This window comes from Nicotiana tabacum, unplaced genomic scaffold, assembly GCF_000715075.1.
Source record: "Nicotiana tabacum cultivar K326 unplaced genomic scaffold, ASM71507v2 Un00199, whole genome shotgun sequence".
NCBI lineage: Eukaryota > Viridiplantae > Streptophyta > Magnoliopsida > Solanales > Solanaceae > Nicotiana > Nicotiana tabacum.
The window spans coordinates 52,830-80,174 of record NW_027438437.1 but is presented as its reverse complement, the minus strand read 5'-3'; the positions used below and the strand labels follow the sequence as shown (position 1 = coordinate 80,174).

The following is a 27,345-nucleotide window of genomic DNA, read 5'->3' as shown; positions in this document are numbered from 1 at the left end:
ATATTCATGGCTCCTTATATAATTGCAGTATTCTCTTTATTGTTCATTTTTTTTAGAATAATACAAACTTGTTACATTCAGTTTAACCTTTTAAGTTGTTTCCTATAAAGAAGTTTAGAGGTTACTACTAATACAAATTAACATATTGTGCTTATTCTGAGCTTTTAAATTAAATACAAAGCCCATGTATCGAAATCCAATAAAATATATCAGGACTTTGTGGGGCAACGTTTCTTTTCTTACAGAATTAGTTAAACAAAATTAACATTCATATTTTTAGGAAGTTAACTATTTCCTTTAGTTTAAATTCTATATCTAGATTAATAATATTTATGTGATTTTTATAAAGATTTTGATTATAATATGGGTACACGCACAACGAACGTACCCTAAGACTAGTTAAAATGAAGTGCATGAAACACATTGTGTAACACTACACCACCTTCAGCAATTGCCTCAGCAAGACATATTTTACAAGAAATTACAGATATGGCAACCGTTTCTAATGTTGTATAGAGTCACATAAATGTTGCAAAAATCACTAACAAACATTACACTTGTATCGGTAATTTCAAGAATTTTTCACATTTATATTACAGACAGTAATTCAACAGTGACATTTTGTTTACGACTATCATAAATGTCAGCATTATGAATTTCCAACTGATCATTTTCTTATAACAAATTTAGAAGTGCCAGAAAAGTTTGGATTGTTAGTCACATGTGCGATTGACTATAAGAGAAATCTGTTAAAAACACTGGTTGGGTCTTCATGATATCAGTTGGATTCAATGCAGCAGCATGGTTAGATATCATTTTAACTCTTAAACTTTTTCTCGTCGTTCATTTCTCTTTTTGACATGCATTGATGCCTTGTTTACACTTGTTCTACTGTAAAAGTGAATGTTTGAATCAGATAATCTTGCTTTTTTCTGTGAATGCATACCGTTTCTTTCAGTCCAGATTGAATAGTAGTGTCAACATCAGTCAACTTGTCAAAGATCTTCATTTCAACTCCTTCATCATGGCACGTGGATGAGTCCTTTCCCTTCTTCTTTTTCCTTTTCTGATGGGCTGTATTTGTTCTCAAAGATTGGTCCTCCAACGCTTCTGCTAAAGCTGCCTTTATTATTGGTCTATGTTGTGTGGAGTTCTCTGGAATTGCAACATCCCTACGATTAAACCCGGTGGAACCCTGACAGCTATCCAATTTTTTCACTTTATTCGCAATAGTCCCAGACTGTGATGTTTCATCAAGTGCATCAGTGTTCCTATTCCCACACTGCGCGTCCTGCACAGCAGAGATTTCAGCACTTGCCCCACCCATCCTACATTTCTTCTTTCCCAGTTTTGACACCTTATTACTGTGATCAGAAGGTAAAGATTCAGCACTGGCATTTTTGGATCTCGTGTTTATGTGCTCTCTTTCTCCTTCATTAGTATCATTTCCAACAACCTTAAATTCAGAAGCATCATTATCTATGCCATGCTTTGAAGTGTGGGTATCTGTGGCAAGGCCTTCTTCTATGTGACGCTTCTTAGCCACAGGACCAGCTCCGGGAGAAAGTTGCTGTAATTCATCCATGGTCTTGAATTCACGAATGACCTTTGCGACTTTCTTCTTTCTCACAATGGAGCTTGAAGCCAAGTTTCCGTGAGCTGGGTAAGGTTCATTAGTATCAAAAACCTTCTCTATTTCAGTGAACGAATGATTGTCAGCTTCAGTTTGCGCATATGTGATGCAAAGTAACCGTTGGTCACAGCTAGAAGCATCAATAGAAAGGAACCAGCCATTTTTTATACCTTCAAAAACACTTCTGACAAGCATAGTATCAGATAGGTGATAGTAATGTCCTCTCCGTTTCACCTTTTTAGGAATAACAAAAGGCATCGATCATCATGATTTTACAAGAATATATATAGACAAAAAAAACAATGAGTTGGAGGATTAGCAACAGACCTTCACTGAAGAAATCTTCAACTCTTTCATCTCAGGAAAGCACCTTAAATGTTCAAACGCGACCTTTTCTGCTTAACACAAACATGTTTTATCAGGCAACTCAACTCTTTTGTAACTTAACTATTCGTTGATTGAGAATCTAAAATCACTTATAAGCAAATTAGAACCAACAACGCGAAATTCATACTTTGGATACAAAATGGATTTAAGTTACATACACCGAAAATTTAAAAAAAAAATTAACACCAAATTTAACATAGGATAACAGGTCAGTTACCATTCTTACCAGATTAACAATTAATATTTATCGAGAGATTAACTTGTGATTACCTAATAAGTTACCAATTGTGTTAATATTTTACACATTAAGTACATAGCGCATAAAAATTAAACTCATACAAAATTAACCAACAATTTTTACCTTTTTGGCATACCCAACATACAAGCAGTGAGTGCAAATGCACCCAATTCGTCAACGTTTTTTTTAATGATGAGTCAAAGTAATTTCACTAACAGAGCATCCACAGATGAAAATGTATGAAACAGCAGCCTGTGAAAAGTTAAAAAATACGTATATATAATTGAGAAAAGGGGAAAATTACTTTTGAGATCGAAGACAGAATCCGAGTCGGAGACAACTAAAGCTAAGTGAGTATCAAAGTTGGTATCTACGAAAACCGTGTTGTACGACGTCGCAGGTTCGATTGCCGGCGCTCCATTGGAATCGGTTTCTTCGCGATGCCGTTTCATCATGATTGCGCCGCCAAGAACGACGGCGGAAGAGCTCCGGAGAAGCTGACGAACAGAAGCAGAAACGGGGGTTTTAGCTCTCTGGTAGCAATGAAGGGTTATACCGCCCAATTGAAGGGGTTTTTTGCCGCCAACGAAAATGGGCCTACCCGTGCTTTTTTCAAAGAGAAATTCTCATAAAGTACTGTATTTTAGTAGTAATTAACCATTTATAAATAATATTTGTTATATTACGGATTATAGATACATTTTTTATGGTTATAAGATGTATTTGATGTATTTAAGCTATTATGTTCATGAATACAGTAGCAAAAATAGGCGTGAATCAGGGAAGTTCAACTAATCAGTTGTTGTATTCGAGTGTATTCGACTGCATTCATGGAGTGAAACATGTGATTACAGCTGGACAAATTATTGTATTCGATTGTATTCACGGCGTGAAATAGAGGATTAGACTGTTTTTAAAACAGAAAGTGAATCAATTAACATAATAGACTCCGAATATAACTCAACAAACTCAATTATAACACACAAATTTTGTATTTTCAGTTATAAAAAAGATTCTCAACCGAAATATACCCCAAAAACATAGCAATCTTCAGAGAAATTGTATAATAAATCTGAATATATAAATTATATTAATTAAAAAAATATACGAATACATTCATGGCATATAGCGAGACAGTGAATACAATGAAATACATAAAATACAGCGGGATACATTGAAATACAATTTTAAAAAAGACAGTGAATACAATAAAATACATGGAATACAACGAGATACATTGAATTACAATTAAAAAAAAGACAATGAATACAATGAAATACATGAAAATACATTGAAATATATTAACAGAAAATCAAGTTGCTCAGCCCCAAACTCCGTCGTCTTTGTTCAAGAACAAACCCTAATTTCCTTCACCATTGATGACATATTCTTTTCGAATTGCTTTACTAGACTCATCATCGTCACTAGCAAAAACAGTGAGGAAAGCGAAGCTACTCAAGAGGGCATAATTATTAGCAGTGACTGAGAAAATAGATTCAGATTTGTTGAATCCAGAGAAGTCGGTCGGATAAAAATAGAGACAGAGGAATTTAGTGCCAGGGGAAACGATGAAATTGTAGGTGAATTGAGATTGGAAAATACGGGCACTCATATAATAAACTCTAACCCTAATGAGAGAGAGGGGATAGAGAAAAATCTGAAAGAATGAGAGATAAAATAATACAAAGAGTATTTTATGGCTTAAGGGTAGGAGATAACCATAAATAAATATTTGGCTATAAAAAGCAAAAGGTAGCTATGGAATATAATTTTTTAAAAGGGTATTTATTTAAAATAAATAAGGTATCAACCTTTGCTATAGGAGGTAAAAATTCCTTTTCGAAAAGCCCAAGCCAATTTAGAGTTAATTACCAAACAAATCTGGGCACTCTACTAATTGAAGAATTAACCCAAATAGCCGTTCACCCAATTGCTTAAACTATATAAGCATAATTTTGTGTTATATGTATATAATTATGTATAATCAATGTATAGACCATGTAGATAGCTAGAAAAAATAAACAATAAATATGGCCGACTATTTGTGTAAAAATTCCCTACTAATTGACACATATACAAATCTAAAGAGAATTTGGCAACTGTTTAGCCAATAATTGACATTGGCACACATAGCCCACAAAAATTAGCAATATGTAACCCTTATAATCTTATAATTTTACTTCTCTTTCTTCACATTTTTCTCAAGCCACACTAGATCTCCTCCGTCAGCCCCACAATAATCCCATAAAAATTTCAAGGTTATCCTTTGTAACCGTAAAAAATGGTAGGTTATCGGAAAGTTTCTTTTATAGCACATTTTTTGACTCTAAGGGTAATATAATTGAGTAAAATTTATTTTGTTTCTAACAAGAAAGAAATTTCATTTGTGTATGAAACCACGGGTCTATGTCGGCTTAATATGATAAAGACAGATGAATATATATTACGTTGTATATTACTATATATCATACACATATTTTTATGAATATGCATACATATACACGTTACATTAATATATATACGGAAGATATACTTGGATATTCAGGGAGATATACTAATATACACTTGTCATGTCATGGCAAGTCACCCGAAAGTTCTATTTCAGGCACATTTCTGATAATGTATATCATATTATATATCGTGCATATCATTGTATACCAAGATATACATTATATACATGTGACACAAATATAGAGATGCTACACGGATATCCAGGGGATATACGCTTGTCGAATCATGGCAGATATTTCATGGCAGATATATGAATTTCCAGTACACAAAATTTCTTATTTTTGTTTTCACCACTAAAGTTCTTTTTTATCCGATAATATCATTGCAAAAAATTGAGGATTGTTTTATCAAATCAGATTATGATAGAAAGGGAAAATTTGATTTCTAGTACGCAAAACAACCGTGAAAATATTCATCTAACATCTTTCTTTCTCCTTTTCTTTTTGGCAAGTATTACCTTTTGACTGTTACATTGACACTCAAGCATTAAAGAATTGTATTGGTAGAAAATAAATATGACACGTGAAATTATGTGTGGCTGACAAGGCATGATATGGGGATCACTAAGAAGGTGACAGCTGGAGTACTGCATTAGAAGATGCACGAGATGCAAGAGGCAGGGGCAAATCACTTCCGGGAAGAAGGGATATTGTTGTTCGAGTCTAAACCATTCAGTAAATATGAGTTGAACGAATCAAGACATTAAGAAGGGGAATATTCACGAAACTCTAATTAATGAGGAATAAGAATTGGAACCATTACAAAATCTCCACAAACAGTTACGATTGTCAATTATAACGGATCATTAGTGTCGTTAATATCATAATGATCCGGCCATAAAAGGGAGGAAACGTTATATTTGTAAGCCCCTATAAAAGGGAAGAGAATTTCATTTGTAAGGATCATCTGAGACTATATTGGAATATATTCACTTTACTTTTCTGCTATCTTGACTTTGCAATCAATTATTTCTTTACTTATTTTTGTCTTTCCTTTCATATAATTGAGAAAGTACGAAATTTCTTGGTTATCAGTAGCACGAGTTCTTCTAAAAATAGTCTTTGACCTTGTCACACCTCCTTTTTACCTACACCCTCGAGAAGGGAGTATATAAGGGAGTTTTTTCCAATTTAAGTGACAATCGAAACGGGATTATTTTTATTCAAATTCAGAGTCGCCACTTGGGATAATTTATGGTGTCCCAAGTCACCGGTTTAAATCCCGAATCGAGAAAAAGATTGACCCTGTTATACAGTCCGCGAACCAGAAATCCGGGTAAGGAATTCTGTTAACCTGGGAGAAGGTGTTAGGCATTCCCGGGTTCCGTGGTGCTAGCACGGTCGCTCAAACTGTTACAATTGGCCTATTATCTGATTTTAGTACATGTTTTAGCCTATGGTACAATTTTGAACTTTATAGCCGCTTTTGTTCAATTATTTTTACAGAGAAATGCAACGTCATTTAAAATACGTCTTGAACCACGTCACATAAATGCACCCGCGGCCCTCGACATATTTTATCTAACGTTGTTGAGAATTGGATTTGGGTCACATAAATGCGCACCCGAGTTTAGGAAGGTAAGTTATTAAAATAATGCGCCTAAAGCAACTATGCGTGGTCATAATTAATTATTCTAGACTACTTTGAGATTATTAGAGGCCATGATGAGCAATATAAGCTACTTCAAACTATATTAAAACACCTTTCATAACGACCTTATATACTATGCAATTACTGCAACGAGGGGTTACTTTTGGTATTTGGTAGATCAAATTCAAACACAGATAATTAATATTTGAAGGAGCTTGTAAATTCCAAGAAATCCAAAATAAAGAAAGGCAAATAACGGGGTTCAAAAACGAACAGTACAAAGAGTTTTGAAAACCAAGAATTTGGAATATGAAAATTCCTTTGCTGCAAAATGCCAAAATAGAACAATTGTTCCTTGTTCTCATTCTTTGGTTTTACCCAAATACTAACAGACAAACTTAAAACCTTTTCAAGATAAAACCTTGTTCCCATTATTTGCAAGATTTCATCTAAGTTAATTTTCTAAAAAGAAAAACGATCAACCATGGATAAAATAATTCAGTTGCCAAACTTACTATATGACCCAATTACCAAATAAACTAGATCCTAATTATCAATTGGCAAAAATAAATTTTTCCTCTAAATCTAACACTCATTACGTACCAGAAATCAACAATTTAAGCAATAAACCAGCAAAGCTCAACAATTGAATTAAATAAAAGTTAGTAAAAGAAGTATTCTAATTTCACAAATCAGACAAACTCATATATCCATAAACTTAGCATTCAATTAAAAGTACATCGGAAGAAAGGAACCTCGATGGTGGCTGCCGATAAAAATATTGAACAAAAGAGCGAAGACTATCGAACCGGACCTCGTCAGCATCTCTTCGAACCCATGGATTAAGAGAACTTATTTCACCTACTTTGCTTTAATTTCTCTAAACATGGAAACTCCTAAATCTTGGAATAGTGGCAAGAGGAAAACAGTGGAGGGAATGGATTTTTCTACTATTGGTCGTTGTAGAGACGAGGGGTTGTTGAAGGGATGGGAAATTGAAAACCAGAATTTCAGTGGGATGCGGCTAATCTCCTTTAGGGTGCTGCTGCCGTTTTCTTTAGGGTCCGGATCAGATTTTAGGTCTCTCCCCTTTTTAATTTAGGGATTAGGTACTATTATATAGGGGTAGGGATTAGGTTAGGGGTTTGGGCCTAGGAATTATGGGATTGAGAATTATGGGCTAGGTCCAAAATTAAGCTTTTAAAAAATGGGTTGCTCGAGCCCAAGTTTTATTCTTTTTCCGCGAATGGGGCTAAAATACGACCTCATTTATTAATTAATTCTATTTAAGTAAAATAACTATTAAAATAAGACTGACCGTTAAACAAAATTATTTTTGGTATTTTTCAAGATTAAAAATGACTACAAAATATTAATGAAACTATTTTTTTGTAATTTTTATTTTCTTGTAATAAAATAAAGTAATCGAGTAAAAATTAGTTGAAATAGTTATATTAGGCCTAAATTAAATATCTACGTGCTAAAATATGAAAAATCTTGGGGAGGGTCAAAAATCACATGTCTACAGCTGCCCCTCTTTGATTGAAAACGCGAAGAGTTTTCAGACAAAGAATGACTAGACAGGTTTTTTGATCCGACCCTTATTTAAGGAGAGCAAAAACTAAGAGGAAGGAGAATGTGACCGAGCCCTGGTATTTGAGCTGCCTACATATCCTTGGCTATAAAGGAATCAGGCCACGTGTAGTTCAGAAGTGAGTGAGATGATGGAGTATATCGAGGTGGAGAGCCGGTCGAGGTGTCGTTCCGTCGAGGTTCCGGTCCGCGGTCTTGTTATTACATCAAAAAAATCAAAATATGAAAAAGACTAGCTAAGCCTGTGTAAAGCCCAAGAAAATTGTGCTAAGTAATCTAAGATTTCGTGGCGCCAAGATAAGCTAATTATTTTATCTTGTGTGCGAGTGAGGGTTCATGATATAATGGATATCAATTAGATAAATTAATAAGTGTATGAGTCATATTATAAGTAGTTTGGGATCTAAGGAGAGGCCTAAGTCTAATCCAAGTTGGAAAAATTTCATAATAGGCTAAAGTTGTAAGTGAATGCGCACAAGACCTCACTTTGGACAAGCATATCTCTAGTTATATAAAATGTTGAGTGATTCACAACCTATCAAATTAAAGCGCTTTGAGTCTAGTTCCCAACGCAACAAACCGTTTGTCATTTGGAGGTATATACAGAAAGTTATGACCATTTTACCGGACATGTATCACCAGCGCGCCCAGGAGCGCGGCTGCGGCGAACAGCGGCAAACCAAAGTTTTTCTGCCTGTAAACCGCGGCGAACCGTGGCAAACCAAAGTTTTTCTGCCTGTAAACCGCGGCGGACCGTGGCAGAATGCGGCGGAACGCGGTGGAACATGTAAAATGTCTAAAATACCCCTAGTCAGTGTAAAAACCGAATGGGTATTACATTTTCTTCATTTTTTGATCATTCAAGCTCGAATTTTGGGATTTTCTTCACCCTATCAAGACCTCTAACCCCTCCCATCTTCAAGGTATGCAATATTCATTAACTTGGTGTAAAATTCCATTATTCTTACACTAGTATTGATGAAATCTACTCATAAAACACAGATCTTCAAGAAATTCCTTCAAGAACTCAAAGGAGGGTTTTGCAAGATTTCTTCCAAAAGGTAATCCTACACCCTTAGACTTGCATGTATGAATTTATTATGGGTATATAAGTGTGAATAAAGTATTAGGACTCTTGGTGTGGTGATTAGAAGCCATAAGTTCCTAATATAAATACATAGTCATTGTAGAGATTGGAAGGTGATTATTTGATGGAATTTTGTTGGTTGGGTGATGATGGGTTGTCACACATATGTTGTTGGAAGTTATAAATTGGTTAGGAATGATTGTGGAATGAATTGTTGGTTGATGGTGATAGTTGGGTGAACCAATACTATAGTTATGAGGTGTAAAGATCTATACCTACAAGGTGCTTAATGATATGCCTAAATGGCATAAGTTACGGAATTTATTACTAATATTGGCCCTATTGAATGTTGTATTGTAGATTGAGGTTGCTAAGTGTATTGGATAATTGTAGTATCATTAAGGGCGAATTTGAGGTATATATGGCTAACTTTAGCTCTTGTAGAATCCCCTTGTTGTGACGAGCATACAGTATGTGTACCTTGTATGAAAATATGTGTATTGATTGTCTTAGTTGATTTCCACACCACCGTGTTATATGTGATTGTGAAAAGTGATTTGATGTGCCTACCTTATTATGTTCTAAGCTTGTAAATGCTTGAGGATGATGATATAGGAGTATGTTTACAAATGAAAGAATGTTAATGTGTCCAAATGTGGAAATGTGTATAATGGCTAAAACCCTGCGTGGTAAGTAATGAAAGATGGTATTCTGAAATGACGTAAATAAGTTGAACGATTACAACAACACCTTGTACATGAATTACTACTTGGTGACATCTATGGTGTCTTAGGCCCGAATGTATGAATTATTGATATGAACTTGTGCTTCCTTGAAATGATGATTCTTGTGATTAATATGCTTTAAATGTTGTTGGTTAAGTCTCGCGATATACTGGTGTAAGTAAATGGCAACAAACCAAGTGTGTGTGTGTGAATGTGTGAATGTGGTAAGAACTGTGTAACAAATGATGGAAAGAAATCGTAACTGATGCAATTGAAACAACTGTGGTAATATCATACGTGACTTGTCGCGGGCAATTATCATTGTGACTTAAATTGTATACGGGCTATTGCATATGATGGAAATGGTATTGATATTATGAAAGTTCTTTGTGAATTATTGTTGTTGTCGTGTGAAATTTGATTGTCCGATGGGATCAGGTTGCGCGCCGCAACACAAAGTTATAAGGTGTGGGTTGTGGTGATAAGGGTGGCCGAGGTAATAAGGGTGAAAAAGTGATCGAAATCACTATTGAAATGAAAATATGTGAAAGTTGTGAAACCATTGATGTGATGAAATAATGTTGAAAGGGGAAAAGGAGAGATTGTGGAACTTGTTTGGCTTTGGTTGTTCCTTTCATGTGCATTGGATTGTTGATTCTATTACTGTTTGTTACCTGTGTATTTCTTGATTTTACTTGGGGTAAAGTTTGTTCATACATACCAGTACAATTCAAATGTACTGACGTCCCTTTTGCCGGGGGCGCTACATTTGTGTTATGATTGTAGGTGGTTCTATAGCAGGTACTCCAGTCCACCAACATTAGCACTCCTTCACTTTCCGTCAGCTGTATTGGTGAGCCCCTTTTTCCTCTCGGGGCCCTGCGTGGCTCATGCCGTTTTTCCTCTCGGAAATCTTATTTTGGTATTTGCGTAAGGTATAACCGGAGCCTTGTTACCGGCAAGTATTGCAACACTCTTTTGTATCCCTAGAGGCTCCGTAGATGTTTGTGTGCGTTATGTATGGGTATTGGATAGGTCAATGGACCATGTTGTAACCTTGTACTCTTGCTTTCTTCTACACTATAACTTGTAGGGAACCTTGGAAGTTTAACCACGTTTTAAATGTTGTGATATAAAATGAACTAAGATGTTAAATGTACTACCTTTCCTAGTTTAAATAAAGTTAAGCATGGCTTCTTTATTCCTATCGAGTTGGGTAGATAGCGGTTGATAAGGCTTGCTCAGTTGGGTTCACTCGATTGAGCGCCGGTTGCGCCTCGGCTATGAAACATGATATGCTGTTAGGATATGTATTTGGGGCCCTCTGACAGGTGGATAGGTCTAGTTACAAAGGAAACTCTGGCGAAATTTTCGTAAATTTAAGGAGTTAGCAAAATTCAGAGCTGTTGATATATTTCATGATGTGAACAAGCTGAAGTTACATAAGGATGGCTAGTGAATGAACCTTGATCCTCATTCGAGGACGAATGATCCTAAGCGGGGGAGAATGTAAAGCCCCAGAAAATTTTGCTAAGTAATCTAAGATTTCGTGGTGCCAAGATAGGCTAATTATTTTATCTTGTGTGCAAGTGAGAGTTCATGATATAATGGATATCAATTAGATAAGTTAATAAGTGTATGAGTCATATTATAAGTAGTTTGGGGTCTAAGGAGAGGCCTAAGTCTAAGCCAAGTTGGAAAAATTTCATAATAGGCTAAAATTATAAGTGAATACGCACAAGACCTCACTTTGGACAAGCATATCTCTAGTTATATAAAGTGTTAAGTGATGAACAACCTATCAAATTAAATCATTTTGAGTCTAGTTCCTAACTCAATAAACCGTTCGTCATTTGGAGGTGTATACAGAAAGTTATGACTATTTTACCATACTGCGTCACCAACGCGCCCAGGAGCGCGGCGAACCGCGGCAAACCAAGTTTTTTCTGCCTGTAAACCGTGGCGGAACGCGGCGGAACGTGGTGGAACATGTAAAATATCTAAAATACCCCTGGTTAGTGTAAAAACCGAATGGGTATTACATTTCCTTCATTTTTTGATCATTCAAGCTCGAATTTTGGGATTCCTTCACCCTCTCAAGACCTCCAACCCCTCCCATCTTCAACGTATGCAATCTTCATTAACTTGGTGTAAAATTTCATTATTCTTATACTAGTATTGATAAAATCTACTCATAAAACACATAGATATTCAAGAAATTCCTTCAAAAACTCAAAGGAGGGTTTTGCAAGATTTCTTCCAAAAGGTAATCCTACACCCTTAGACTTGCATGTATGAATTTATTATGGGTATATGAGTGTGAATTAAGTATTGGGACTCTTGGTGTGGTGATTAGAAGCCATAAGTTCCTAATATAAATACATAGTCATTGTAGAGATTGGAAGGTGATTATTTGATGGAATTTTGTTGGTTGGGTGATGATGGGTTGTCACACATATGTTGTTGGAAGTTATAAATTGGTTAGGAATGATGGTGGAATGAATTGTTGGTTAATGGTGATAGTTGGGTGAACCAATACTATAGTTATGAGGTGTAAAGATCTATACCTACAAGGTGTTTGATGATATGCCTAAATGGCATAAGTTACGGAATTTATTACTAATATTGGCCCTATTGAATGTTGATTGTATATTGAGGTTGCTTAAGTGTATTGGATCATTGTAGTATCATTAAGGGCGAATTTGAGGTATGTATGGCTAACTTTAACTCTTGTAGAATCCCCTTGTTGTGACGAGCATACAATATGTGTACCTTGTATGAAAATATGTGTATTCATTGTCTTAGTTGATTTCCACACCACCGTGTTATATGTGATTTTGAAAAGTGATTTGATGTGCCTACCTTATTATGTTCTAAGCTTGTAAATGCTTGAGGATGACGATATGGGAGTATGTGTTAACGAATGAAAGAATGTTAATTTGTCCAAATTGGGAATGTGTATAATGGCTAAAACCCTGCGTGGTAAGTAATGAAAAATGATATTGTGAAATGACATAAATAAGTTGAACGATTACGATAACACCTTGTACATGAATTACTGCTTAGTGACATCTATGGTGTCTTGGGCCCGAATGTATGAATTGTTGATATGAACTTGTGCTTCCTTGAAATTGATGATTCTTGTGATTAATATGCTTTGAACGTTGTTGGTTAAGTCTCGCGATATAATGGTGTAAGTAAATGGAAACAAACCAAGTGTGTGTGTGTGTGTGAATGTGGTAAGAACTGTGTAACAAATGATGGAAAGAAATTGTAATTGATGCAATTGAAACAACTGCGGTAATATCATACGTAACATGTCGCGGGAAATTATTGTTGTGACTTAAATTTTATATGGGCTATTGCATATGATGGAAATGGTATTGATGTTATGAAAGTTCTTTGTGAATTATTGTTGTTGTCGTGTGAAATTTGATTGTCCGGTAGGATCGGGTTGCGCGCCGCAACACGAAGTTATAAGGTGTGGGTTGTGGTGATAAGGGTGGCCGAGGTAATAAGGGTGGAAAATTGATCGAAATCACTATTGAAATGAAAATATGTGAAAGTTATGAAACCATTGATGTGATGAAATAATGTTGAAAGGGGAAAAGGAGAGATTGTGGAACTTGTTTGGCTTTGGTTGTTCCTTTCATGTGCATTGGATTGTTAATTCTATTACTGTTTGTTACCTTTGTATTTCTTGATTTTACTTGGGGTAAAGTTTGTTCATACATACCAGTACAATTCAAATGTACTGACGTCTCTTTTGCTGGGGATGCTACGTTGGTGTTATGATTGTAGGTGGTTCTATAGCAAGTACTCTAGTCCACCAACAGTAGCACTCCTTCACTTTCCGTCAGCTGTATTGGTGAGCCCCTTTTTCCTCTCAGGGCCCTGCATGGCTCATGCCGTTTTTCCTCCCGAAAATCTTATTTTGGTATTTTCGTATTGTATAGCCGGAGCCTTGTTACCGGCAAGTATTGTAACACTCTTTTGTATCCCTAGAGGCTCCGTAGACAGGAAATGTGGGTTTTGCACTTATGTATTTTGTATTTGGGCAGTGTAACTTGTAAACCACGCTAAGTAACTATGTATGTTATGTAAATCTCGTAAGAATGTGTTCAAATTTATAAATGGCTATTTCATTTGTTTGACGGATAAAAGAAAATGCGGGGTAACACGTGGGATAGGAAAGGCACCCAGGTCCGCTTGACTAGGGCTACCCGGTCGGGCGCCGGTCGTGCCCCTCGGTTTTGGGGTGTGACAGCATGTCAACTACGAGTTACAAGATTCCTATCTATAAGTCTTCTGAAGCTTGATCTTAAGTCTTGAATGGTTCTTCATGCAGACTTTGGATTTGAACCTTGACGCTTGCTAGCTGCAGGTGCTACTGCTTACTGACTTCCTTATTACACCATGACAAAATAAAAACTAGACTAAACTATGATCTATGCATTACAAGAATCCTATCTGTATTTTCAAACTTGATCTTGTAATTCCTATTGCCTTGTTGACTTGTATTTTCTTGATGAAGTCCCTTTGTTGCCGACTTGAATTGTGATCTGAGACACTTTCCCTTTTCTTCAGGTGGACGCCTGATTGCTGAACTTGAATTATAATCTGAGATGCTTTCCTTTTCTCCAGGTGGACACCTGATTGCCAAAACTTGAACTGTATTCCCGTGCTCTCCAGGTGGGCGCCTGATTGCTGAACTTGAACTCTATTCACGTGCTCTCCAGGTGGGTGCCTGATTTCTGAACTTGAACTGTATTCACGTGCTCTCCACGTGGGCTCCTGATTGCTGAACTTGAACTGTATTCCCGTGCTCTCCGGGTGGGCGCCTAATTTCTAAACTTGAACTGTATTCCCGTGCTCTTCAGGTGGGCTCCTGATTGCTAAACTTGAACTGTATTCCCGTGCTCTCCAGGTGGGCGCCTGATTTCTGAACTTGAACTGTATTCCCGTGCTCTCCAGGCGGGCACCTGATTGCTGAACTTGAACTGTATTCTAGTGTTCTCCAGGTGGGCGCCTGATTTATGAACTTGAATTGTATTCCCGTGCTCTCCAGGTGGGCGTCTGATTGCTGAACTTGAACTGTATTCTCGTGCTCTCCAGGTGGGCGCCTAATTGCTGAACTTGAACTGTATTCTCATGCTCTCCAGGTGGGCGCCTGATTGCTAAACTTTAACTGCTCATATGAAACTGCTGCCTTTGAACCTGATTACAAAAAAACAAACAAAACCAAAGAAATTTTCCTGCCCCAGTTTGGTGTTGGGCGTATCTATGAGTGTTAACTGAATCATGTCACCAAATATCTCTATGAATTTGAAAGCTAAATCCCATTATTCAGGAGGGTCCTGAAAACTCCTAGTTAAATGACAACTTTACATCTAAATTATATCTTCTAAAGGTATGACTCCCACTAAATCTTGTTATCTAAGAGGGTCTTAAAACTACATCCCATTATCCAGAAGGGTCCTGAAAATCAAAAATCAAGTCTTTTCTTAAGAGTGACAACTTTTACGGCTGAATTATACTACCTTACAATAGAATTTACGCTAAATCTTGTTATCTAATGGACATCTTAAAGCTAAGTCCATTATTCATGAGGGTCCTGAAAGCTCTTAATTGAATCCTATCTCAAGCATGAAAACTTTGAAGACAATTTATATTCCTTTGGGGTACATTTATGCTAGATTTTGCTACTCATGATTATTTTGAATTTTAAACTAGGTCCCATTTTCCAGGAGGGTCCTGAAAACTTCTAATCGAATCCTATCTTAAACATGCAAACTTTGAAACCAACTTATGTTCCTTTAGGGTACATTTATGCCAAGTTTTACTACTCATGATTGTTTTGATTTTTAAACTAGGTCGCATTTTCCAGGAGGGTTCTGAGAATTTACGGTCAAACCTGTCTGATGCTTGCTATTCCTTACGGAGGGTTTCTCCGAAACAAACGAAATTTCCTGCCCCTGTTTCAATCAAAGAAAAATTTTGTCAGTTTTTTAAAATATGGTGGTTGGTTTGTGACCTTGACTTTGAGGGCGATTGCTCCTTCACTTCCCATGATCACTTTGATTTCCACTCGAAGACCTTGCTTGTTTATTGACTAACCACTTCCTCTGTCACCCTTATCACGGAAAATACCTCTGATCCGTTCAAACCCAATACCATTCATTTGTTGCATTGTGCTCTTGCATTGACATGTACTGAACCTTTGTGTTTCCCATGAATCCCAAAGCACGTTAATTGTCATCCCCTCAGAGCGCATGTTGTTCTTTCCTGACATAAAACACCGGCCTTGGCCTTGAGGTCTATTGCTCCATCACTTGCCATGATAACTTTGATTTCTGCTTGGAATACCTTGCTTGTCACTGGTTAACCACTTTCTTTGTCAATCTTATCACAGAAAATACCTTTGATTCGTCCACCCTACACCCTCCATCTGTTGCATTGTTCATGAATTGATATATACCAAACCTTTATATTTCACATGAATCCCAAAGCATGTTGATTGTTACCAACTCAGTGTGCACGTTGTTCTTTCCTAACTTATGCCACTTTGATGTGCTGGCCAGATCCTGTTTTGTACAATTGGAAAGCTGGTGGAAAATTTTGAAGTCATTTCTCACTTATTTTGACCAAACAGACTCAGAAAAAGGAAGTAAACAATACAAAAGGAACAGAGTAAAGGACAAAGGAAAGAGATGATTCCCAATAAGAAAACTACAAAGTAGAAACCTATCAGATGTGATACCAACTCTAATGACCATGATATGTACATGTGGCCTATTCTGTTGAGCAAGTCTGATGTTCAACTCCTGTTATATCCCTAAACCGTGAAATTGGGCTTCAAAGCTCCGATTATCCAATCTAATTTACAATCCTTATTCGACTTGTAGTGCCCGAAGGGTTTTCACCATCAAGCCTCTCTCATTTTGTTCTTTCTCTCAACTTACCGTTGCCTTGCGGTGCCCGTGAGGGTTTTCACCAATAAGACTCTCTCATTTTTTATTTCTCTTAGCTCCCGTCGCCTTACGGTGCCCGTGAGGGTTTTCACCAATAAGACTCTCTCATTTTCATTATTTTTCTGCTTAGACCAGAGTGTTGCCCCTGATATGAATTACCTCTCCTTGCTTGACTTGGCATCTCTCGAAGACTGATCGGAAGGTCTTTCTTTGGACCGTAACGTGGGCTTTTGGATAGGGTTAAAAAAATAAAGGATATCAAAGGCTCAAAACAATTCACATGGGTTCAAAATTACAACTTTCGGAACCAGATTTCTTACAACAACCACAACTTTTGCCCCAGTTTCTTTGCTTGGGGATTTTTGGGATTTTATTTTGATGGGACCGAACCGTGAGGCTGCCTACGTATCCTTAAAAAGAATCAGGTCGAACGTAGTTCATGTCATAGGAATTGCTCTGTTGTTGTGATTTTTCTTTTCTCTTTCTCTTTTCTTTTCTTTTCTTTCTTCCTTTTCTCTTTTTGTTGTTTTGTTGTTTTTTCTTTCTTCTTTTTCCTATTTTTTTCTTCTTTTTTTTCTTCTTTTTTTCCAATTTTCATATTTTCTTTTTTCTCTTTTCCTTTACTTATCTTTCGCGCTTGCATTTCTGATCTTTGCTACTGATTCCAAAAGAGGGGTACGAAAGGAAGTAAATAAGGCTAAAAGGGGATAACAAAAGATAAAGTGTTTAGATAGAAGAACAAAATGCCTTCGTCATTCCAATATTCAAAGCATGCCAGATGCAAACGGCACAATTAAACAAACCAAAGAAATCACACATAATATCTTTTGACTGCATCAGAATTGATAGCCATATCCACACATTTGCCTTCTTTATCTGTTAAGTACAAAGCACCATTGGACAACACTCTCACTCTCATTACCACGAACGGCTCCTGTCAATTTGGGCAAACTTGCCTTTAGCTTCAATCCGATGCGGCATGATGCATTTCAATAGGGTTTCTTTATGTTCTATCTGCCCCAGTTTCACACAATTCGGGCTTGAAGTGATCTCAAAATGCCTTTACTTATTTCCCTCAAATGTCCCTACATCTTCAACATTGTTTCATTGCTTCGTGATTAAACTGACTTTTAAAACCAGGATGAGAATTACGCGTGCATGTCATGTCACTAGAGTCAACAGGAAAAGAACTATAAAAAGAAAAGAGAACTAAACGAAAATGACTAGAAATCACAGAAAACAGAAAATTGCATTAGTCAGATGGTGAAAGGGTTTGGACAACAAAACAAGCAAACTAAACTGGGGTTACAAACCTAGACAACACTAAACGGGCTACTACGACTAAACAAACTAGGCAAAATAAAAGGATAGAAGGGTTTGAGTCACAAGACAATATCCGGATTACAACCCTGAAATAACCCGGACAGTAGAAATAACAATAAAATAAACCACCAAAACTCCTCCCTGGATAACCAAGAAAAGAGCGTCTTTCCAATCATCAAACTCAACATCTTAGCCACTGACTTCTTCATCAACAATACTAGGACCTTCACAAGTCTCCATCACATTGTTCTTAACAGATTGCCTTTGGGTTCCCTTTGCCTGCTCGTTCCTAGGATCAACCTCTGATAGTGCTAAAAGCTTCGTAGCACGTGGACCTCCAAGGATCCCAGAAGAATTCTCATATTCCTTTTCAAAATAAATCATACCCATCATATGCGTCTCATTATGCACAGGTGACAGACTTTGGCTAGTGTCTGCTGCATCTGGATTTCGCACAATAATGTCTCCTGCATCAATGAGCTTCTGAATCACGTTCTTCAGATTCCAACACTTCTCTATGTCATGCCTCGGGGAATCTGAGCAATATGCGCACCTTTGAGAAAAATCAAACTTCTTTGGAAGAGGGTTTGGCATTTTTATCTGAATCGGCTTCAACATGTCCACTTTTCTTAGCCTCTGGAACATATTGGCATATGATTCTCCCAATGGAGTAAAGGTTTTCTTCTTCCGCAACCTCTCATTCTTAAATGCTTGATTGGGCCGGAAACTTGATCCAGGAGGGTTTCGGTAGGCTCGTGGGGGTGGATAGGCATTTTGTGGAGTTGGGTACTGGAAAAGTGATGTACGACTTTGGGCATTCTGTAGAGAGAAGTAACATTGGGGAGGGTCATCTGGTGCACAAGGATATCCACAGGGGCGATGTCGAGGCTGGAAGTGTTGAGCAGGAAGGCCCATCAGATCATCTTTTCTATTTCTCTTTCTTCCACCCAAACTCACTAGGATGTGTTGAATGTCTTTCGTAGTATCTTTCAATGCAGACTAGCTTATGATTTTGCCTAACTTGATTCCCTCTTCTACCATCCCCCCCCTATTTTTAACACATCATTGAAAGGCTTTCCCATGGCCGGGATCAAATGACTGAAGTAGGTGGGCCCCTGGGCTTGTAGGAAAAGCTCAACCATTTCTTCTTCACCAATCGGGGTACTGACTTGAGCAGCTTGCTCCCTCCATCTGAGCCCAAACTCCCTAAAGCTTTCCTCCGGCTTCTTTTCCATTTTATATAGGGAGGAGCGGTCTGGGGTAACGCCTGATTTGTATTGAAAGTATCGAACAAAATCTTGAGCCACGTCACCCAGCATAGGCCATTTACTGACATCTTGACGATTATGCCATTACAAAGCTGCCCCGGTCAAGCTCTCACTGAAATACGCCATCAACAAATTATCTTTCTCGCCAACACTTCTCATGTCACTACAATAATCCCTTAAATGGGCTACCGGATCTCCACACCCATTATACAAGTTAAATTGTGGCACTTTAAATCCCGCGGGCAGGCGAACGTCAGGGGACACAGACAGCTCTTTGCAAGCCATGCTACCCTGGTCTCTCATTTCTTGCTTGTTCCTTATGGACTATTCTATGCCTTTTAGCCTCTTGGGCATCCCATCTCGCCCTTCTCCTCCTGTGAACTTTTCATTTTCAACATGAGACTCATCCCATGGGCCTTGCTTGTATGAGTTGGGAACCTTGTGGGCAACCTATGAGGGGTACTATTGGGCATCGTGAGCTTTGAGTGGGTGTTCATTGTTGGGGATGGTGGTTAAGACAGGAGGAAAATTTTAGGGAAAGGTAATTAGAAAATGAGTGATGGAGCTACTAGGGTGGTTGGGAAAGCCATGATAAGCGGGTGGATCTGGAGAGTATAGGGGATCATCTGGCACTGTGACCGGTGTTTGGGTAAGGGTAGCATTTATGAAGCTAGGAGGTGGCGGGGGTGGTGCCTTCCCAGTCATCCAAGCATGATACATGTCTGTCATGTGTTGTCTTAGCATCCTTACCTCATCAGCCATACCAATGTCCCGTTCAACCAACTGCTTTCGGGAACCGGTATCAACCAACCCAATTTTGTTGTTGTCCGCCATTGCCTTTTGAATTTATGTTGCGGAGAGGAGTTACTACTTCGGGAACCACAAACCAACCACCCTTCTGCTATGAATATAACAAAATGAAGCCATCACATTAGCATTAGGGTATTTAACATAAGATAATCTCACTTTATGAGCAATGCACCTAGCCACAGTTATCGGTTCTAAAATGACTTCGAGGGTACGAAGGTCAGTTGACATCATCCCAATTTATTCATTTCAATCCTCTCTTTTCTTTGCTTTTCTAGCACTTGCTTGATCATTTTCCTTTCTCTTTTCTTTCCTCTCATTTCTCACATCCCACAATTTCATCACTTTTTTTTCCTTTTTCCCTTTTTCCCTTTTTTCTTTTCTTTTCATAGTAAAAAAATGATTCGATCGAACCCTATGTAGGTTGCCTACGTATCATGACGCCGCATGAATCAGATCTTTGCGTAGTTCTGGAAGATTGGGAACAAAGTAAACAAACTAACGTTCTTTTTTCTTTTCTTTTTTTTTTACCTTAAGGACTATTCTTATAAGAAAAGAGGAATAAAAGAAGCAAATCTTTTTTTTTTGAATTTTCTAGACTTAATGTTCTATAACCTATTGCAAACTCAAGCTTAACGAGCATATATTTTTTGCTTTTTTTTTTCTTTTTTTGAAACAAACACTTTATGGGAAATTATTAAGGAAAAACCCTAGAAGAGAAAAAAAATATTTTTTGATTCTTTTTTTTTAGGAAGAAGATCGAAAGAATAAACCACAGAAAAATATTTTGAATTTTCATTTGATATCCTGATGCAGGGTTTTGAAACAAGCAAAAGATAAAACAACATGTTTTTGGATTCCAATTTGATTGCCTAAAGGAAGAAACTTTAAATAAAAGATAAAGTATGTTCTTTTTTCTTCTATGTACAATATCCTAAAGTTCTTGGGAAAATAAAAGAATATTTGTTTTCATTTTTCATTAATTTCCCAAAGAAGAACCTCAAAAGAAAATCTTTTTTGGATTTTTGCGATTAATGCCTTAAAGAAAACTTTTAAAAAAGGTACTAAAAGTATTATTTTTTTAATTTTGGTCCTAATATAGTAAAGGAAATATAAAAATAATTTTTGTTAAGTCCTAGATATTAATTGCCTAAAGGAAAAACCACCTCCAAAATACTTTTTTTTTTCATTCCTACAATTAGTATTCTAAAGAAAATTCCTAACGGGAATATGAAACGCAAATTTTTTTTTTGGATTTTTGATTCATTACACACCCTTTCAAATGCAAAATAGAAACAACAACAACAACAACAACAACAACAACAACAACGACCCAGTATAATCCCACAAGTGGGGTCTAGGGAGGGTAATATGTACGCAGACCTTACCCCTACCCCGAAGGGTAGAGAGGTTGTTTCCAGGAGACCCTCGGCTCAAAAAAAAAAGCAACAGGAGCCGATATTTTAGTACCATAAAAATGCATAATAAAATAACAGCAATATAAGAGATATGAAATACAGAATACGAAATACGAAATACGAAATAGATGGCTGGTATAGTAAAACTAGCAGGTAAAGCCCTGCATCAATAGACGACCAATGACATTCTTCGTCTAACTCCTAACTAGCTAGTCTCACTCTATTGTGCTGTAGAAATATTCACAACTTTCCCCTAACCTACAACCTTAATGCTCGACCTCCATAATTCCCTGTCAAGTGCCATGTCCTCAGTAATCCTAAGTCGCGCCATGTCCTGTCTGATCACCTCTCCCCAATACTTCTTAGGTCGCCCTCTACCTCTCCGCGTGCCCACTACAGCCAGTCGCTCACACCTCCTCACCGGTGCATCAGTGCTCCTCCTCTGAATGTGTCCGAACCATCTGAGTCTTACTTCCTGCATCTTGTCCTCCATGGGGGCCACACCCACCTTCTCTCGAATATATTCATTCCTAATCTTATCCATCCTTGTATGCCTGCACATCCACCTCAACATCCTCATCTCTGCTACTTTCATCTTCTGGATGTGTGAGTTCTTTACCGGCCAACATTCAGTTCCATATAATATGGCAGGCCTAACCACTGCTCTATAAAACTTACCTTTTAGTAACGGTGACACTTTCTTGTCACACATTTGCTCTATAAATCTAACCTCCACTTCATCCACCCCAACCCTATACGGTATGTGACATCCTCGTCAATCTCCCCGATCCCCTGAATAACCGATCCAATGTACTTGAATCTACCCCTCTTGGGAATGACTTGAGAGTCAAGCCTCACTTCAACTCCCGCTTCCGTCGGCTCAACTCCAAATTTGCACTCGAGGTATTCCGTCTTCGTCCTGCTCAACTTGAAACCTTTAGACTCAAGAGCATGTCTCCAAATCTCTAGCCTCTTGTTGACGCCGCCTCGTGTCTCGTCAATTAGAATAATGTCATCAGCAAATAGCATGCACCATGGCACCTCCCCTTGAATATGATGAGTCAGTGCATCCATCACCAGGGCAAATAGGAATGGGCTTAGCGCAGACCCTTGGTGCAACCCCGTAATAACTGGAAAGTGTTCAGAGTCGCCTCCTACTGTCCTAACCCGAGTCTTAGCTCCAGCATACATGTCTTTAATCACCCTAATATAGTCAACCGGGACCCCTTTATCCTCTAAGCAGCTCCATAAGACCTCCCTAGGAACCCTATCGTACGCTTTCTCCAGATCAATAAACACCATGTGGAGATCCTTCTTCCTATCCCTGTACTGTTCCACCATCCTCCTAATAAGGTGGATAGCTTCTATGGTAGATCGCCCCAGCATGAACTCGAACTGGTTGTCTGAAATAGACACCGTCCTTCGCACTCTCTTTTCTACCACTCTCTCCCAAACTTTCATGGTATGACTTAGTAATTTGATGCCCCTATACAAAATAGAAAGTACAATAATAATAATAAAACTCGACATTACTATACAAAACTAAAAGATAAAAGACGACATAAAATAAAATAACAAACTCAAAACATAAAAAGAAAAGAAAATCTTCTTTTAATCCATTCTTGAATGAGCGATCCTAACTAGATGTCTTGGGGTTCTGTCATGCTCAAACTCCGATAAGTAAATCCACGCTTGTATGACAAAATTAAAAACAAATAGGTTAAAGACCTAGAGCGCTATGTGAGACAATAACCCTTCCTGTTGGAAACATGCAAGACATGATTTAGTTTATTTTTGTAAAATGACTTATTTGGCCAAAAGATGGCTAGAAGTGCAAAATTTGGCTAAGACCCCGCAAAGCCAAGAACCTAAGATTTACTAGGAAGACTGGAACCTATGTGGGTTGCCTATGTATCACACCCCGAAAGACGAGAATCAGGTATGCGTAGTTCGGGCAGATTGGATACGGGCGAGAATTTAAAAAAACAACTAATTTAGAGAAAACATATTTTTTGTCTTTTTTATAAAAAAAATGATGAGACATGTAACTTATTTTTGGGTTTTCTTTTATTTTTTTTATTTTTTTTTGATTTTCTGATTTACGAAAAATGATGAAAAAGTGCAAAATATCTTCTTCTTATTTTTTGAATTTTCAAGCTCTCTTTTTTTTAACAAGAATGTGACAGAAAACATAATCGGGCCCCACTCACTTTATCTTCACACTTCAACTTCTTTTTCTTTTTCTTTTTCATTTGCCTTCAACTATCATTGGTCCGCCAAATGACTCTTTTACCCTTGAAGAAATGCAACATGTAGCACATAGGATGCATCAAGATGGTCTGTTATTTTGGGTACACTTGTCCTAGACGGACCCAACCCCTGTGTTGAGTCCCCAAAGTCAGATGCACGTGATGCAAACAAGCGTTCCTACTAGGGATCCGACATGAGGTTGAGTTATTCTAGGTTCAAAACCTGAGTATGTGTTCTAGACTGTGTACCCGAGTGGACAACTTGAGCCAAGGAGGGGGCTACGTACCGGGAACCAAAAGGTCATCCGGCTTAGTAACTTGTCCGAGCCTCTTTCTTATTTCAAGGTATGACACTAAAAGAATAAGAAGTCTCGACCAGCGAGCACATCCCCGAAGATAAGAAGAGAAGGGTTTCGTAGCAGTTTATATATAGTTCAGATAATATCAAAGCGGTAAAAGCATCATTTAACACATTAGGCCCAAGCATGTAATCAGATAACAGATAAAGCCAAATACAACAATTCATCTAAGCTCGAATTCTTAACCCTGAACCAGAGATTCTGGGTTCTTGTCCCCAGCAGAGTCGCCAGAGCTGTCACACCTCCTTTTTACCTACACCCCCGAGAAGGGAGTATATAAGGGAGTTTTTTTCAATTTAAGTGACAATCGAAACAGGTTTATTTTTATTCAAATTCAGAGTGGCCACTTGGGATAATTTATGGTATCCCAAGTCACCGATTTAAATCTCGAATCGAGGAAAAGACTGAACCTGTTATACAGTCCGCGAATCAGAAATCTAGGTAAGGAATTCTGTTAACCCGGGAGAAGGTGTTAGGCATTCTCGGGTTCCGTGGTGCTAGCACGGTCGCTCAAACTATTACAATTGGCCTATTATCTAATTTTAGTACATGTTTTAGCCTATGGTGCAATTTTGAACTTTATAGCCACTTTTATTCAATTATTTTTACGGAGAAATGCAACGTCATTTAAAATACGTCTTGAACCACGTCACATAAATGCACCCGCATCCCTCGAAATATTTTATCTAACATTGTTGAGAATTAGATTTGGGTCACGTAAATGCGCACCCGAGTTTAGGAAGGTAAGTTATTAAAATAACGCGCTTAAAGCAACTACGCGTGTTCATAATTAATTATTCTAGACTACTTTGAGATTATTTGAGGCCATGATGAGCAATATAAGCTACTTCAAACTATATTAAAACACCTTTCATAACGACCTTATATACTATGCAATTACTGCAAATAGGGGTTACTTTTGGTATTTGATATATCAAATTCAAACACAGATAATTAATATTTGAAGGAGCTTGTAAATTCCAAGAAATCCAAAATAAAGAAAGGCAAATAACGGGGTTCAAAAACGAATAGTACAAAGAGTTTTGAAAACCAAGAATTTGGAATATGAAAATTCCTTTGCTGCAAAATGCCAAAATAGAACAATTGTTCCTTGTTCCCATTCTTTGGTTTTACCCAAATACTAACAGACAAACTTAAAACCTTGTTCCCATTATTTGCAAGATTTCATCTAAGTTAATTTTCCAAAACAAAAATGATCAACCATGGATAAAATAATCAATTGTCAAACTTACTATATGACCCCATTACCAAATAAACTAGATCCTAATTATCAATTGGCAAAAATAAATATTTCCTCTAAATCTAACACCCATTGCGTACCAGAAATCAACAATTTAAGCAATAAACTAGCAAAGCTCAACAATTGAATGGAACAAAAGTTAATAAGAGAATTATTCTAATTTCACAAATCACATAAAGACAAACTCATATATCCATAAACTTAGCATTCAATTAAAAGTACATTGGAAGAAAGGAATTTCGATGGTGGCTGCCGAGAAAAATATTGAACAAAAGAGCGAAGACTATCGAACCGGACCTCGTCAGCATCTCTTCGAACCCATGGATTAAGAGAACTTATTTCACCTACTTTGCTTTAATTTCTCTGAAAATGAAAGCTCCTAAATCTTGGAATGGTGGCCAGAGGAAAACAGTGGAGGGAATGGATTTTTCTACTATTGGTCGTTGAAGGGATGGGAAATTGAAAACCAGAATTTCAGTGGGATGCGGCTAATCTCCTTTAGGGTGCTGCTGCCATTTTCTTTAGGGTCCGGATCAGATTTTAGGTCTCTCCCCTTTTTAATTTAGGGATTAAATACTATTATATAGGAGTAGGGATTAGGTTAGGGGTTTGGGCCTAGGAATTATGGGCTAGGTCCAAAATTAAGCTTAAAAAAATGAGTTGCTCGAGCCCAAGTTTTATTCTTTTTCCGCGAACGAGGCTAAAATACGACCTCATTTATTAATTAATTCTATTTAAGTAAAATAACTATTAAAATAAGACTGATCGTTAAACAAAATTATTTTTGGTATTTTTCAAGATTAAACATGACTACAAAATATTGATGAAACTATTTTTTTGTAATTTTTATTTTCTTGTAATAAAATAAAGTTAACGAGTAAAAATTAGTTGAAATAGTTATATTAGGCTTAAATTAAATATTTACATGCTAAAATATAAAAAATCTTGGAGAGGGTCAAAAATCACATGTCTACAGACCTAAATACACATTTTTTGGTTATACGAATTCGTTCCGTTGTCGGGACTCTGATAATCTTTTCACTTTCCAAATTCGTCTTTCTGTCAAACAATCATGTCGACTGCCAACCACAACTACCAACAAAACTAACAAAATCAATTGAACCAGCAGAATCAACAAGAAGATGAAACTCCAATCCCTTCACCCAAAATTCTCTTCAACACTCCCGAGATGGGTCACCTGAAAGATCAACGTCACATGTGAATAATCAATAAGGGGACGATCAAACTACTGAAGATGCATTGAAACAACTAATTGCGGAACATGTCAACAATTTATCAACTGTAACACCAACTCCATATCTAAACAACACTGCAACCGTATAGAACCCACGCTCAGGACTTGCTAATTTAGGCAGTGGAGGAACTCCCAGCGAATCTCGCGATAGAAGGTCAGGTACCCCAAATAATTCTGATTTACAAAGTTTAGTACTAACTTTGCAGAAATAGCTCAAGGAGCAGAATGATCACATAGAACAAATACCTGGTGTGCCACCCATGATTAAAGGAGTGGATATTGATAAGTATTCTCAACAGCCCTGGAAGCCAAGTGGCGTTCCCTTGCCGATTCTGAAAAAGTTTAAGATGCCCGATATTCCAAAGTATGATAGGACAACAAACCCACGAGATCATGTAAATGCATTTACAACTGGCGTGAAAGGCAACGACTTGACCAAGCAAGAAATTGAGTAGGTGCTGGTAAAATTTTTTGGTGAAACACTCACAAAAGCAGCACTAATATGATATTCTCTTTTACCAGAAAATTCTATTGATTCTTTTGCTGAGCTTGTAGATTTATTTATAAAAGCACACTCGGGATCTCAAAAAGTTGAAAAGAGGATGGAAGACATCTTCAAAATAAAACAAGGAGATACGGAGCTACTCAGGGAATTTGTGGATAGATTCCA

General features: G+C 37.3%; 1 protein-coding gene across 2 annotated transcripts; it reads right to left on the bottom strand.

The window, feature by feature from the left end:
• Positions 1-562: 562 nt before the first annotated feature.
• LOC107781802 (uncharacterized) lies at positions 563-7,453 on the bottom strand. Of its 2 annotated transcripts, XM_016602582.2 has the most exons (4): positions 7,115-7,321; positions 2,563-2,755; positions 1,961-2,028; positions 563-1,867 (listed from the first exon to the last, which is right to left on the bottom strand). In XM_016602582.2, the coding sequence occupies exons 2-4, from the start codon at positions 2,711-2,713 to the stop codon at positions 878-880; spliced, it is 1,209 nt and encodes a 402-aa protein (XP_016458068.1). In that variant the 5' UTR covers positions 2,714-2,755; positions 7,115-7,321; the 3' UTR covers positions 563-877. The 2 variants fall into 2 exon arrangements, with proteins under 2 accessions (XP_016458068.1, XP_016458076.1); XM_016602590.2 differs by lacking the exon at positions 2,563-2,755 and having other exon boundaries at positions 7,115-7,453.
• Between the last annotated feature and the right edge of the window lie 19,892 nt (positions 7,454-27,345).